Here is a 12,618-nt window from a genome sequence, read left to right on the forward strand (position 1 = left end):
ACACCTCAACATAAAGAAAACAAAAATCCTCACAACTGGACCAATAAGCAACATCATGATAAACAGAGAAAATACTGAAGTTGTCAAGGATTTCATTTTACTTGGATCTATTATCAATGCCCATGGAAGCAGCAGTCAAGAAATCAAATGATGTACTGCATTGGGCAAATCTGCTGCAAAAGACCTCTTTAAAGTGTTAGAAAGCCCAGTTGTCACCTTGAGGACTAAGGTGTACCTGATCCAAGCCACAGTATTTTCAGTCACTTCATATGCATGCACAACTTGGACACTGGATAAGGAAGACTAAAGAAGAATCGATGCCTTTGAATTATGGTGTTGGTGAAGGATATTGAATATACCATGGACTGCCAGACAAACTAACAAATCTGTCTTCGAAGAAGTATAGCCAGAACGCTCCTTAGAAGTGAGGATAGCGTCTCACATACTTTGGACATGTTATCAGGAGGGACGAGTCCCTGGACAAGGACATCATGCTTGGTATAGTCAAGGGTCAACGAAAAAAAGGAAGACCCTCAATGACATGGTTGACACAGTGGCTGTAACAATGGGCTCAAGCATAACGACAATTGTGAGGATGGCACAGAACCAGGCAGTGTTTCTGTTGTACATGGCATCGCTATGAGTCAGAACCAACTCTATGGCACCTAACAAAAACAAGGGACTCTGAATACAAATACACATGTATTAAAACTGAGGCTGCTGCCCCTTTTGATCTTAGCACCCATCCACACAACTCTAGATATGTCAAACTGTGGTGAAATTGGCACACTGGTCTTCAATGAATGGATGATTGGAAAGGTTTAAGAATTGCAATCTACTGTGTAATAATTTACCCTGAGATTTACCACAAAGTGCCATTCTCCACCGCTAAGTTCAGTTTGAGAATCCATGATCACTCATCTTATTTGGTATGTTAGGGCCAACAACGTTAACTCCAGTAAGACTGCTATTACTCTGCATATGTCAACGTTTAATTTGTAGAACCCTAATACCAGACAAACTTTCAGTGATGAGGTAGGACCCGAAAGAGGCGACCAGCCATTCCCAAATCCATGAAAACCATGTTTTTAAAATCCAGAAAGCAGATTTTAACATCGGAAGCGCTCCCGCCCGCCCTCCGTCGGTTGTGAAGGGCGCAGGAGAAACTGCTGCTCAAGATTCAGGTGACTTGGCCTTTTCGGAGTGTGATTACTCCTAAGTGTCCACCTTTCATTCTGCACATGTTTCAACTACAGACTTGGCCCAGCCCACCCCTGCTAGTGACAAAAGTAACCCGCGGGCACCGTGGGCTTTCTAGATAAAGGTTCACCTTATTGGTTATCTGTTTTAAGGTGACGTTAAACTCCCACAAGCTATGGGCTCGGCCCCATTCTTAATGCTCTGCATGCATTATCTCCTGCTAACACATCTGTCTTTAATTACTCAAGCAATCTCTTTAGCCGTGCTTGTGAAGGGAAAAAAGGTGTAATTTTTAAGTTATGTAGAATTTGGAGTATTATTATAAAGAGTTATGGAATTCAATGTGTATCCATAAACAGTAATTATGTGAATAAATTTAGGTAAATAAAATAAGCTGAGTAACTGAATCCAGAATAACCCCATGACTGTGCAGGAAGGAAGCCAGGAGCGTGATGTGGTATCACTTGCCTCTGCCTTACTGTTTCCACATTTCGTATTACAACGTGTAATGATATATTTATTGGTTATTTATTTATACCAAACCAAACCTGCTGTTGAGTCGATCCCGACTCATAGTGACTCTATAGGATCGAGTAGAGCTGGCCATAGCGTTTCCAAGGCTGTAAATCTTTACGGAAGCTGACTGCCACATCTTTCTCCTGCAAGCAGCTGATAGGTTCAAACCACTCACCTTGCAGTTAGTAGCTGAGTTCTTAACACACTTGAGCTCCATTGTTTCTAGCTACAACAGTAAAATCCTTCTGTTTCCAGATAAAGTGGCACCTAGGGACCGTCCACTCAAGAACCAAGAAAGGACAGACACCTTCTCTGAAAGACACTGCCCTGCATGACCAAGCCTCCAGGATTTGGAGCAACAGGGGAAACTGAGAAATTAGCAACACGTTTTCATTGAAAGCATCCCACTACTGAAAAGACGTTCCCCACCATTTTCATTTCCCACCGCTAAGTGAGAAAGATCTAAAGAGCAAAAATTAGAAGTCTTCATGTGGCGAATCACAAGGATGGGAGAAGCTGTAAGCAGGGAGTCCTCAGTGAAAAACCATTAGGCCCCACTGTTCCTCATTAGAAATTCTGAAAAGATAAACAGAAACAGAAAGATTGCAGTGTGATGGATCACTTTTATGTGGCCTTTCTAGCCATAATCTTGTAACTCCCACCTAAGGGATTGGGTGGGACTGTGCAGATAGGGTAATTGTGGCCCACCAAAGGGATCCGTCAGTTTTGCCATCCTGCTAAGCTTGATGTGAGCCACCCAAGAGATGGGAAAGAAAAAAGATCCCACTACCACCAAGGAAGAACAGCCAGGAGCCAGCATGTGTTTTGGACCCCCGATCCCCACACTGAGAAGCTCCTGGAAGCAGGAGACAGAGAGAGAGAGTTGTAACCCTAAAGATGGTGAGAAGCAGTGGCAGCAGGAGACAGTGTGGTGGGCTTCCTGGCCCACAGAGAGAGAAAGCTGAGTACCTCTGGGGAGAGGCCTAGAGCCAGGAAAAGGCATGCCTGCGAGCACAGCTGGAAAGAGGCTGTCCTGATGGAAGAACTGTATCCTTGAGTGTTCCCGACCCTGAAATGTAAGTTATTACTTCCCTAATAAACCACCTAATTGTCAGTATAGTCTGTGAGCTCTCTGTGGCCATTGCAATGAATTATTGAACCCAGCAGTGAAGTACAGAGTACCGTGGGAGGGACGGTTGGTGTCAGAATTGGTAAAGATGGCAGAGAGAGGAGGCATGTCTGACCTCCTCCTCATAGGAATCAGCCTTGGGCTGTTGATCTTGATTCTCCTTCCCCCTTGTGAAGTAAGAGGAAGTTAGACATTGCCCCCACACCATTTTTACAAAGATGTATCCACATAGATCTGTGTTTTTGTCTATGGTCTATCTGATCACTTAACAAAAGGAAAAAAATTATATTTTGTGACATAGAAAGACCAATATCATTTTTATTCCAAGTATCCCCAGTGCCTTTTATATGCCTGGTACACAGGAAGCACTCAAATATTCATTCAATGAAGCAGAAGCAAGAAATTCATAAATATCCTATCCCTGAACCACTGTATAAAAAAAAATTCATTGTGAACTCCTGGGTTTTTCCTGGCTGCATCTTTGCCATTTGAACACTGAGCATTCGCCCTCAATCCCGCTGTCAGTGTCCTCGGCTCCCAAACATTTACATCTGGTCCTTGTGCTAGCACGTTTTCAAATCCTCTCACCATTTCTATTTACATGACTCCTACAACTAATCTTAATTCATTTAAACTTGCATAAATTCACGGAAGCATCACACACCCATCCTATTAAGCAGGAACGCAAATATGGTAATATCTTCATGTTTGCAGACAGCCATGGTATCAGTTTAACAATGTAAACCCATGTGGCAGAAGAGAGAAATAACCAACCAAAGCTACTCCTCCCAGACCCTTCCAGGACTCCCACAGGACTGTTGCGTTTCTAAATATTCATAAGCCATGGAGAGCTAAATCCTAAAGAACAAGGCAACAACTGGTGGGGAGAATTCAAATTTCGTTACTACTTTATACACATTGTTTACTTTCATTTCACTCCATGGGAAAAGGGAGTTCCACATTCTGATGTGGTAGTACGATTTTTAAACCATTCACCACTACCAACACCTCATCCTGACACCCTATTCTTTCAAGGTTGATTAAAATTCCAATAGGATCCACATCAAGCATGCATTTATTTCTAATTCATCAGATCTGAAAATCTCCCAAGCAACGCAAATCTGATAAAGAGTGACCTTGGCTTCTTCAAACGATACCATAAAGAGTATTTCTCCCCTAACCAAACCCTTGCTGATGTTTTCTTTCAAAAATGTACTAAAGGGATTGTGTTAACTGAAAAATAAAATAGAGATTAAATACAGATTGAATTAATATACACACTTGAAATAACTGCATAATTAAGACCTAATCCTGGCATGCTCCAGCAAGCATCTGAGCCCTCAAAAGCCAGAACTAAGAAAAACAACTGGATGTAATCCTGCTCCGCTCAGTCGCACCACGAGGAGCCTAACTCCTGGCAGTTGTCGACAAGCTACTGTGTCATTCAGATTAAGGTGGTGTGTGTAGCTTTCAGGAAAGCCTGCCAACTAGCTGTATCAGCAACTAAGCAGATTATTCTCCCCTTCTGCCTTTTTTTAAGCAGATTATAGTTCAGACTTTTTTTTTCCCCCCACTTTAATGAGCCTGGTAAGGATTAGGAACATTGCCTCTGATTAGCAAAGATAACACTTGGAAATGATTTAAAAGGTCAAACAAACAGATACAATCAACCACTCCGTTTAGATGTCCACTAGTTTTCACCAATCCAGTCACTCTATCACAGCCCTAGGAAGAAAGGCCTGGAGATCTACTTCCGAAAAATCAGCCAAGAACACCGTATGCATCACAACGGTCTGATCCATAATCAGTCATGGGGATGAGGCAGGACCGGGCAGTGTCTCATTCTGGTGTGCATGGGGTCAACATGAGTTGGGGGCCTACTCGGCGGCAGCTAACAACAAAATTTCATAGCCCACTTTGAATCTAAAGGCAAAGCATGGTATCAGACTCACAAAACACATATCTACCTACGCACACCCTTAGCTTTAGATGGTGTATGAAATGAATTCATGACCAGTAAAGCGGACCCACCAGAGCCCTGGGGGCACAGTGATTTAAGAGCTTGGCTGCTAACCAAAAGGTCAGCAGTTCGAATCCACCAGCCTCTCCTTGGAAACCCTATAGGGCAGTTCTACTCTGTCCTATAGGGTCGCTATGAGTTGGAATTGACTCGAAGGCAACAGGTTTGTTTTTGTTTTTTTTTTTTTTTTGGAAAGTGGATCCTATCAGGGATGCCTCATCAGTGAGAAGAGATTTTGAGATTTTATATTAGTAACATGCATTGAAACAATAGTCAATTGTGTGTACCACTCACTGTATATACACTATCCCATTTATCCAATAAACCAGGTATGATCCCTAACTCACTGATATGAAGGCTCAGAAAAGCTAAACCATTTACCCAAGCGCACATGGTCAACAAGTGAGAAAGCCAAGATTAAAACCCATGTGTTCCTGTGTCCTGACACCATGGCCATCCACTGAGTCCTCACTCCCTTCCCTCCTTCCTCACAGGACCCTGAGGAACCCACCCTGCCTACAGGCAATGCGCTTCAGCGGAGGTGGGTGAGGCCTCAGCCCAGGAAGGGAAGCCAATCCCGCACCCCCTGACCCTTGCCGAGCTGCTACTGGTTCAGGCACAACATGTGATACAACACAGGCCATTGGGATGTGAGGGGAGGTGCGCTAGAGGGTGACCAGACCGGTTGTTCACTGACTTGGACAGAGAGCAATGGGAAGAAACCTTCCTTTCTCTGCTTTGGGATGTTGTCATGGGAAGGTATGACTGAAGCCACTGCATCTAACTTGAAACCACGTGGGTGAAAATGAGGATAAGACCAATACAGTGGCAGAGCAGAAAGATGGAACAAGCCTGGCTCCTTGATGACAAAACGGAGTCCCTGGGTGGTACAAACGGTTAATGTCCTTGACTGCTAACTGAAAGGCTGGAGGTTTGAGTCCACCCAGAGGTGTCTTGGAAGAAAGGTCCGGTGATCTGCTTCTGAAAGGTCACAGCCATGAAAACACCATGGAGCAGTTAACTCTGCACACATGGGGCAGCTGGTGGATGACAAAACGGACCTACTGCATTAGCTAGCCATCCCAGAGTGACTCTAACCCCAAACTGCATACCTTGCAGTACTTATGTGAAGTAATTCGCTCCTTACTGCTTATGTCACTTGCACTGAACTTGCTGAGACTTGCCACCAAAGCTATAACAGATATCAATGCTCTAGACTACACTGCTCTTCACGGTTCCTGCCAATCGCCTGTAGGCTCAACAGCTTGGATTTACAATGTGGCAGCCTTGAATTCAGAGAGTAATTTGTGGCTATGGGACATGGTGAATCTAAGGGGTCAATGCTGCTTAGGTTTGTGACCTTGGTTTCTGGTTAACTGAGCTTGATGCCTCTGGCCACAAAATCAGTTAGCCAGTCAGTCCAAAGTTCACCTTATTAACTGTGTGCCCTTGAGCAAGGAAAGCTAGGAGCCTCAGCTTCCACCTATGTCATTATCTACCTCACTAAATTATAGTAAGGAATAAATAAGATATGTTTAAATCACCTGACTCAACGCTTGGGCCACTGAACCCAAACCCATTGCCGTCGAATCAAATTCCGATTCACAGCAACCCTATAGGATAGAACAGACCTGCCCCATAGGGTTCCCAAGGCTGTGATCTTTACAGGAGCAAACTGCTACATCTTTCTCCTATGTGGGATACAGTAGGCACTCAATAAATGATAAATTTAGATTATTCACTAACTGGCTACAAACTGAAACACAACACTGTTGTAAATCACAAAGGTCCTGTTTCCACATCCAGGAGGTCTTCTGTAAACAGGTCCATTGAAAAGGACTTCACGGTGGCTCATCTGTCACTCAAAGGCTGCTGTTTGAACCTTATCATCATGGTTACCACAAATCAACCAGATGTCTGCTCTCTGGTGAGCTGTCTGTTTTTTGGTAAGACCCTCCAGGCTCTGGGCATCTTCCTCTGGAGTCCTTACTACATCCAAGATCAAACAACAACAAAATCCCACTGACAGAGTCAGGCAGAACAGAAACAGCAGAGGAATAGAGTCTGACGACATATCCTGACTCAGCTACCTCCAGCTCTCTGATTCTGCCCATATATCAATCTCTCTGGGTCTCAAAAAAGCAATTATACCACTCACTTCTCAGACTTATTGTGAACTTTCCATAAGGCAATATATGTCAAAGTGACCATGGCAGGCACTCAGTAATCATTAAATACTACGTAAATCTCAGGCATAAGCTGTCCAACTGTCAACAACTAAAGAACACATTAATTTGCTTTCAGATACTGCAGACACTTTCTAAACTGGCCTCCACTTAACTGACCAGCTCTCTCCATTTCCTCTGTACAACAGCCAAACACACCCACATACACTGAAGGCTCGAGGCTGGCAAGCTGCTGTCTAGCACGTTCACTCCTGCCAGGTAAGCCCTATACTAACCAGGAACCAGATGTCTTTATTCTCAACCATGTTTACGCAAGGTGTACTTATAATGGTAACTACATAATTTAATTAAATAGTGTACAAGCCAAATAAATGTGAGGGCAAAAAAAAAAAAATTTTTGCTCATTTCCTACTTAGGAAAGACTCAGTAAAGGCAGGTTGCTTTAAAAAATGTCAAATTAGGTGTGAACAGAAATATAAAACATTGGAGAGAAATTATTTTAAGTCCATAATGATGCTCCACTTGGAATTATTTAGAAGAATCTTAGTTCTCGCCCTGCTGGGAAGAAACAAATAGAAAATTATAAATTATGGCTGTGGTTTAAGCTAGAAAGACGGTTTGGAACTTCTACCAGGTAGACATATACTCAAAGAAAAGCCCTTAACCCTACATAAAAAAGGCAAAAAGGCAAATGAATACATATATGTGTGTGTTTATTAGCTAAAGTATTTAATATAGGCATCATTTTTATGATTCTCCAATTTATCTGACTTTTTCCATTACTGGGTCCCAGTCACATTGGCTGAGAGAAATAGAAGAGACTTCCAATGGATCCAATTTCAACATACCCTGCAGTACTTTGAGATACACAATAAAGGCAAACTAATTAGGCTATAACACCTAAGTTTTACATCATCAAAGGCATTGTCCAAGCTTTCTATAGTTCTTTAATTCGTGAAAATGTCCTTCCTCTTAAACTTCATAGAGTTCTGGATTTATACCAAGCCCTCCTGAGAGTAGGGATCAGAGGGCTTCCATTCCCATATGTCAGACAAGAGCTTTTGTCTGTCTCTTTCCCCTAGATGGTGCCTGGCACAGTGTTATACATAATAAATACTGTATATGCCCAAATACAGGAGTCCCTGGGAGGCACAAATGGTTAAATATTTGACTACTAACTGAAAGGTTGGCCGTTCAAACCCACCCAGAGGCACCTCAGAAGAAAGGCCTGGCCATCTGCATCCAAAAGCTCACAGCCTTGCAAAACCCAAATATAAAGCAAATGATTTAAAAAAAAAAAAAATTTAAGAAAAAAATTGGGATTATCTTACATTTGAGTCCTTACTAAATCTCTCACATTAAAAAGCACTTTTTAAATTACTCAATTCGGAACCACAAAACCCTTTTAGAAAGACACTTTGCCCTGAAACACCTCGGTCAATGCTTGTTTGGGGTGCTAGAGGTAGAGGGGTCACCTTGTAAAACTGTAAAAACAAAACACAAACACAAACAAGTTAGGCTCGGAAATTTAGCGCCCATTTCGCATCCTTAAAGTATGACTTCACAATTGTAACTGTTCGATGTTACTTTTAAAACAGGACTTCTTAAAGACCACTTTAAGACTCAGTAACTAATGACAAGTATTTGCCAATAGGGAAAATGAAAACAGAAACAGTTCTAAAGTTAGGCAGTGGGTACCTGTAACTCAGTATAAAATTCCCAGCAGCAGCATCATTAACTGATGACCAAAAAAAAAAAAAAAAACCCTATCTCAAATGGCTCAGGTGAAAGTAAAGCTGAGAGGCTCTGCCAACCAGGTTGGGTGACTCCAAAGTAACTCTGGTGATAACCAAAAACCTGAGGGAAAAAGATGCCAATGAAAAGTTTGAGAAACAGTGTTTCACGAAAGGCAAGTGGAAACAAAGAGAAAGTAATTTATTTTATACAAAATGCATTCCAAACATATAAGTGTAACTAAATTAATTAAGTAAACAATCTAAAAAAATACATTTCTTTATCTACATACCTAAGAAGCTTATTTACAACCTTGTTTGCTAAAAGTGAAGAGGACTGGAAGCACTTACTTATGAAGAACAAAGACCATAGCCTTCTGTTTGGATTACACCTCAACATAAAGAAAACAAAAATCCTCACAACTGGACCAATACGCAACATCATGATAAATGAAGAAAAGATTGAAATTGTCAAGGATTTCATTTTACTTGGATCCACAATCAACACCCATGGAAGCAGCAGTCAAGAAATCAAGACACACTGCATTGGGCAAATCTGCTGCAAAAGACCTCTCTAAAGTGTTAAAAAGCAAAGACGTCACCTTGAAGACTAAGGTGCACCTGATCCAAGCCATGGTGCTTTCAGTTGCCTCATATGCATGCAAAAGCCCGACAATGAATAAGGAAGACTGAAGACGAATTGACGCCTTTCAATTGTGGTGTTGGTGAAGAATACTGAATATACCATGGACTGCCAAAAGAACCAATAAATCTGTCTTGGAAGAAGTACAACCATAATGCTGCTCCCTGGAAGCAAGGATGGCGAGACTACGTCTCACATACCTTGGACATGTTATCAGGAGGGATCATCTCCTGGAGAAGGATGTCATGCTTGGTAGAGGATCACTGAAAGAGAGGAGGACCCTCAACGATATGGATTGAAACAGTGGCTGTAACAATGGGCTCAAGCATAACAACATGCAGCAACACTGAGCTTTGCTATAGGAGTCAAAGCAATTCCAGTGGACAGTAAGGACTTAAAGCCTGCTTGGAAGTACTTCTTAGCTGAAAGCAATGCTCTGTTGCAACCCCTTCCTTCTACCCCCATTCCATGAAATAAGAATGCACTAGAAACCTAAATGCTATTACCCAGAATAGCAGTGTGAATATAACATGCAAGACTTCTGGTTGACCAAGAAGACTTCCATTGGCCATTATTAAAAATGAGTGGATGAGACTCTAGATGGTATTCCAATCCCCCCCACCACCACCACTCTTCCTCTCTGCAAACCATCATACGTAAGATTAGATTTAATTCATACTCTTTCTAGAACCCGAATCTAGTCTCTTCAAGGTGGATCTGTAGAAAGAACTAAGGGTTACACTTAGTCAATGCAGAAAAAAAGAAAAAAGAAAGGAAAAAAGAAAATGTGTTCTAAAATTTCCCTACAGCATAGAAAGTCAACAACATAGTCCAATAACGTCATGTGCCCATAGAGAAAGTCAATCAATAGTCCCCAAATCTAGTCAACAAAAACTACTTTCCTGTTACTAAGCGTCATTACTAAAAGTTAGAAGCTTCAGTACCTTTGACAAGTCCTAAAAAATGCTGTAAATGCCACAGAATTCCAGGATCGGCCTCAAGGCTTCAACCTTTAGAGCTGTAGGAGTTACCTTCTAATCTCCCGGTCAAATACAATTCACATACATTGAACTGGGATGACAGCTGTAAATACACGGTCAGCACCAAAATCATGTAATTCTCTGAGCAGGAGAAGGCAACCTGTTTGTTTTGCAAACAATGATTACAGTACCCTAGACAAAAACAGTAAGGACTGGAAGGAAACGTTTGAAAATCTGTGACAACAGCATGTAAGTGTATTTAATCAACATTAAAATTAAAGAAAAACAGCTTAATTCAGTGATCTGAAGAATGAATATTCCCTAACTGGGCCCAGTGCCAACTCTTCCCCATCCATGGGAAAAACAGTGTTTGGCAAAATGCGACATTTAACTCTGAAGCTCAGCATCCAAGAGCTTACGTTCCTAATATTAGAGATGTGTTACTGTGTAATCCAGATGCTAAAATTTTCCCAGCATTTCAGAATTATACATATTAGAAGGATTATCTAAATGTTTTATGCATCATTCACTCTTTACATGGTCAAAAATAGAGGAACGAAGCTGTTTCTAAAATAAGTAATTCCAATTCATTAACAATGTAATTTTTTAGCCCTTAAATGGGCTTTTCTGCCCTTAAAGAAAATACAAAACATGGGTAACTTGTTTCTCCTGTAAACCAGCATCCCATGGGCTAACCCCCCACCCCCCCGCCATAACGGTTCCCAAGGCAGCTGAGGGTGTGTAATGGCAAGTTCTAAGAAGCTTTTGAAACCACATCACTGAAGCCCTCAAGAGAAGGTCCTTTCACTCAAACAGAAGCAGTGGACGCTGTACAATGTCGTTGCACAAAAGCAAAGCCCAAACTAACTACCCACGTGGGAATCCAACTCTTACCCCGCTAGGAGCCGAGGAGAGAACCAATGCTTCCCGACAGACACTGCCAAGTCTATGAGAAGGGCATGGCCAAAACTCTCCTGGGGCCTCTGGGTTAACTCCTTCCCTCCCGCTAAAATGGAGTTTCCAAATCCCGTCACACACCACTCTGCTCTCTCCTGCCCAACACGCAGGCAGGAGTCCCGCTGTCTTTTTCGCTATCAAAAGCAAGAAAATCTGAAGAACTACCTTTACCCCTAGGGGGGCCAAACAACCAGCCTGAGGGTGTGCATTCAGAGGGCGAGTCTGGGCGACTAGAATAAGGCGGCAGTTTCTGGGAAGATGGAAAGGAGGAACAAAGTTTAAAAGCCCAGGCGTTAGGGATGAGCAATGGGGCAGGAAGAGAGCCCACGCCCGCGGGAGGATGGGGTCCTGGCACACTGAATCTGTGGGCTATGAACAGGTGGCAAGGTTCACTGGGACCAGATGCCACTGCCAAGAGAGTGCAGGTGGCGGGAGAAGGAATTCCAGAGGGGGAGGGCGGACGGCAGGTGCTGAGAACAAGAAGTTCAAAAGTAACAGTGAGCGGGCGCCGGGTGGGGGCGAGGGTCACAATGTCCAAGAGTTAAGAAACGGGAATTAAATAGGGACACCCACCGACTCACTTGAGAGAAAGGAAGTTGGGGAAAGAAGAGCAAGGTAAGGGAGTGGGCCAACGTGGAAGGCACCCTCTCGCCTCCCTTGCCCCTCACCACTGTTTCCCCCTACCCAGGCGCGCTCACAAACACCCACATACACTCATACCCTCCGTGGCGCTGCGCCGCGGGGCACACACCCACCTTTGCCAAAGGCGCGCTCCTGCTGGCAGCCGCCAATTCCCGCAGGCTGGAGGTGGCACTGCCTGCCGCCGCGCCGGTGCCCGCTGCCGCCGCGGGGAGAAAGACTGGGGAACCGGGGGCACTGCCTGCTGCACCACCGCCACCGCCCCCTAGCGCGGGGGCTGCGCCCGGATAAGGGCGCGCAGTGGGGCTGCCACCGTTACTGCTGCTGCCGCTACCGCTACCCGTGCCGCTGCCGCCCGCACGGGGCCTCTGGCGGATGCCGTCCAGCAGGCGCACCAGCAAGATGTTGGCGGGCAGCTCGTCCACACCACAGCCCACCAGGATGCGGCACTCGGGGCAGCGCAGCTCGTGGCGGGAGCACACGATGCTCTCCAGGCAGCGGCGGCAAAAGGTGTGCTGGCAGGGCAGCACCTTGGCGGTGGTGTCCAGGCGCTCCAAGCACACGGAGCACTCCAGCAGGTCCAGCAGCGAAGACTCGTCCATTTCCTCGCCCGCC

General features: G+C 44.0%; 1 protein-coding gene across 1 annotated transcript in view; it reads right to left on the reverse strand.

Annotated features, from left to right (window-relative positions):
• The window catches only part of SH3RF3 (SH3 domain containing ring finger 3), a 465,406-nt gene extending 452,795 nt beyond the window's left edge, over positions 1-12,611 (reverse strand). The window contains exon 1 of the mRNA XM_012556270.1: positions 12,120-12,611. Within this exon, the coding sequence (XP_012411724.1) occupies positions 12,120-12,605 (486 nt within the window). The 5' untranslated portion in view covers positions 12,606-12,611. The remainder of the gene's footprint in view (positions 1-12,119) is intronic.
• Positions 12,612-12,618: the final 7 nt, after the last annotated feature.

The sequence above is a fragment of the Trichechus manatus genome, unplaced genomic scaffold, assembly GCF_000243295.1.
Source record: "Trichechus manatus latirostris isolate Lorelei unplaced genomic scaffold, TriManLat1.0 scaffold00004, whole genome shotgun sequence".
Taxonomy (NCBI): domain Eukaryota; kingdom Metazoa; phylum Chordata; class Mammalia; order Sirenia; family Trichechidae; genus Trichechus; species Trichechus manatus.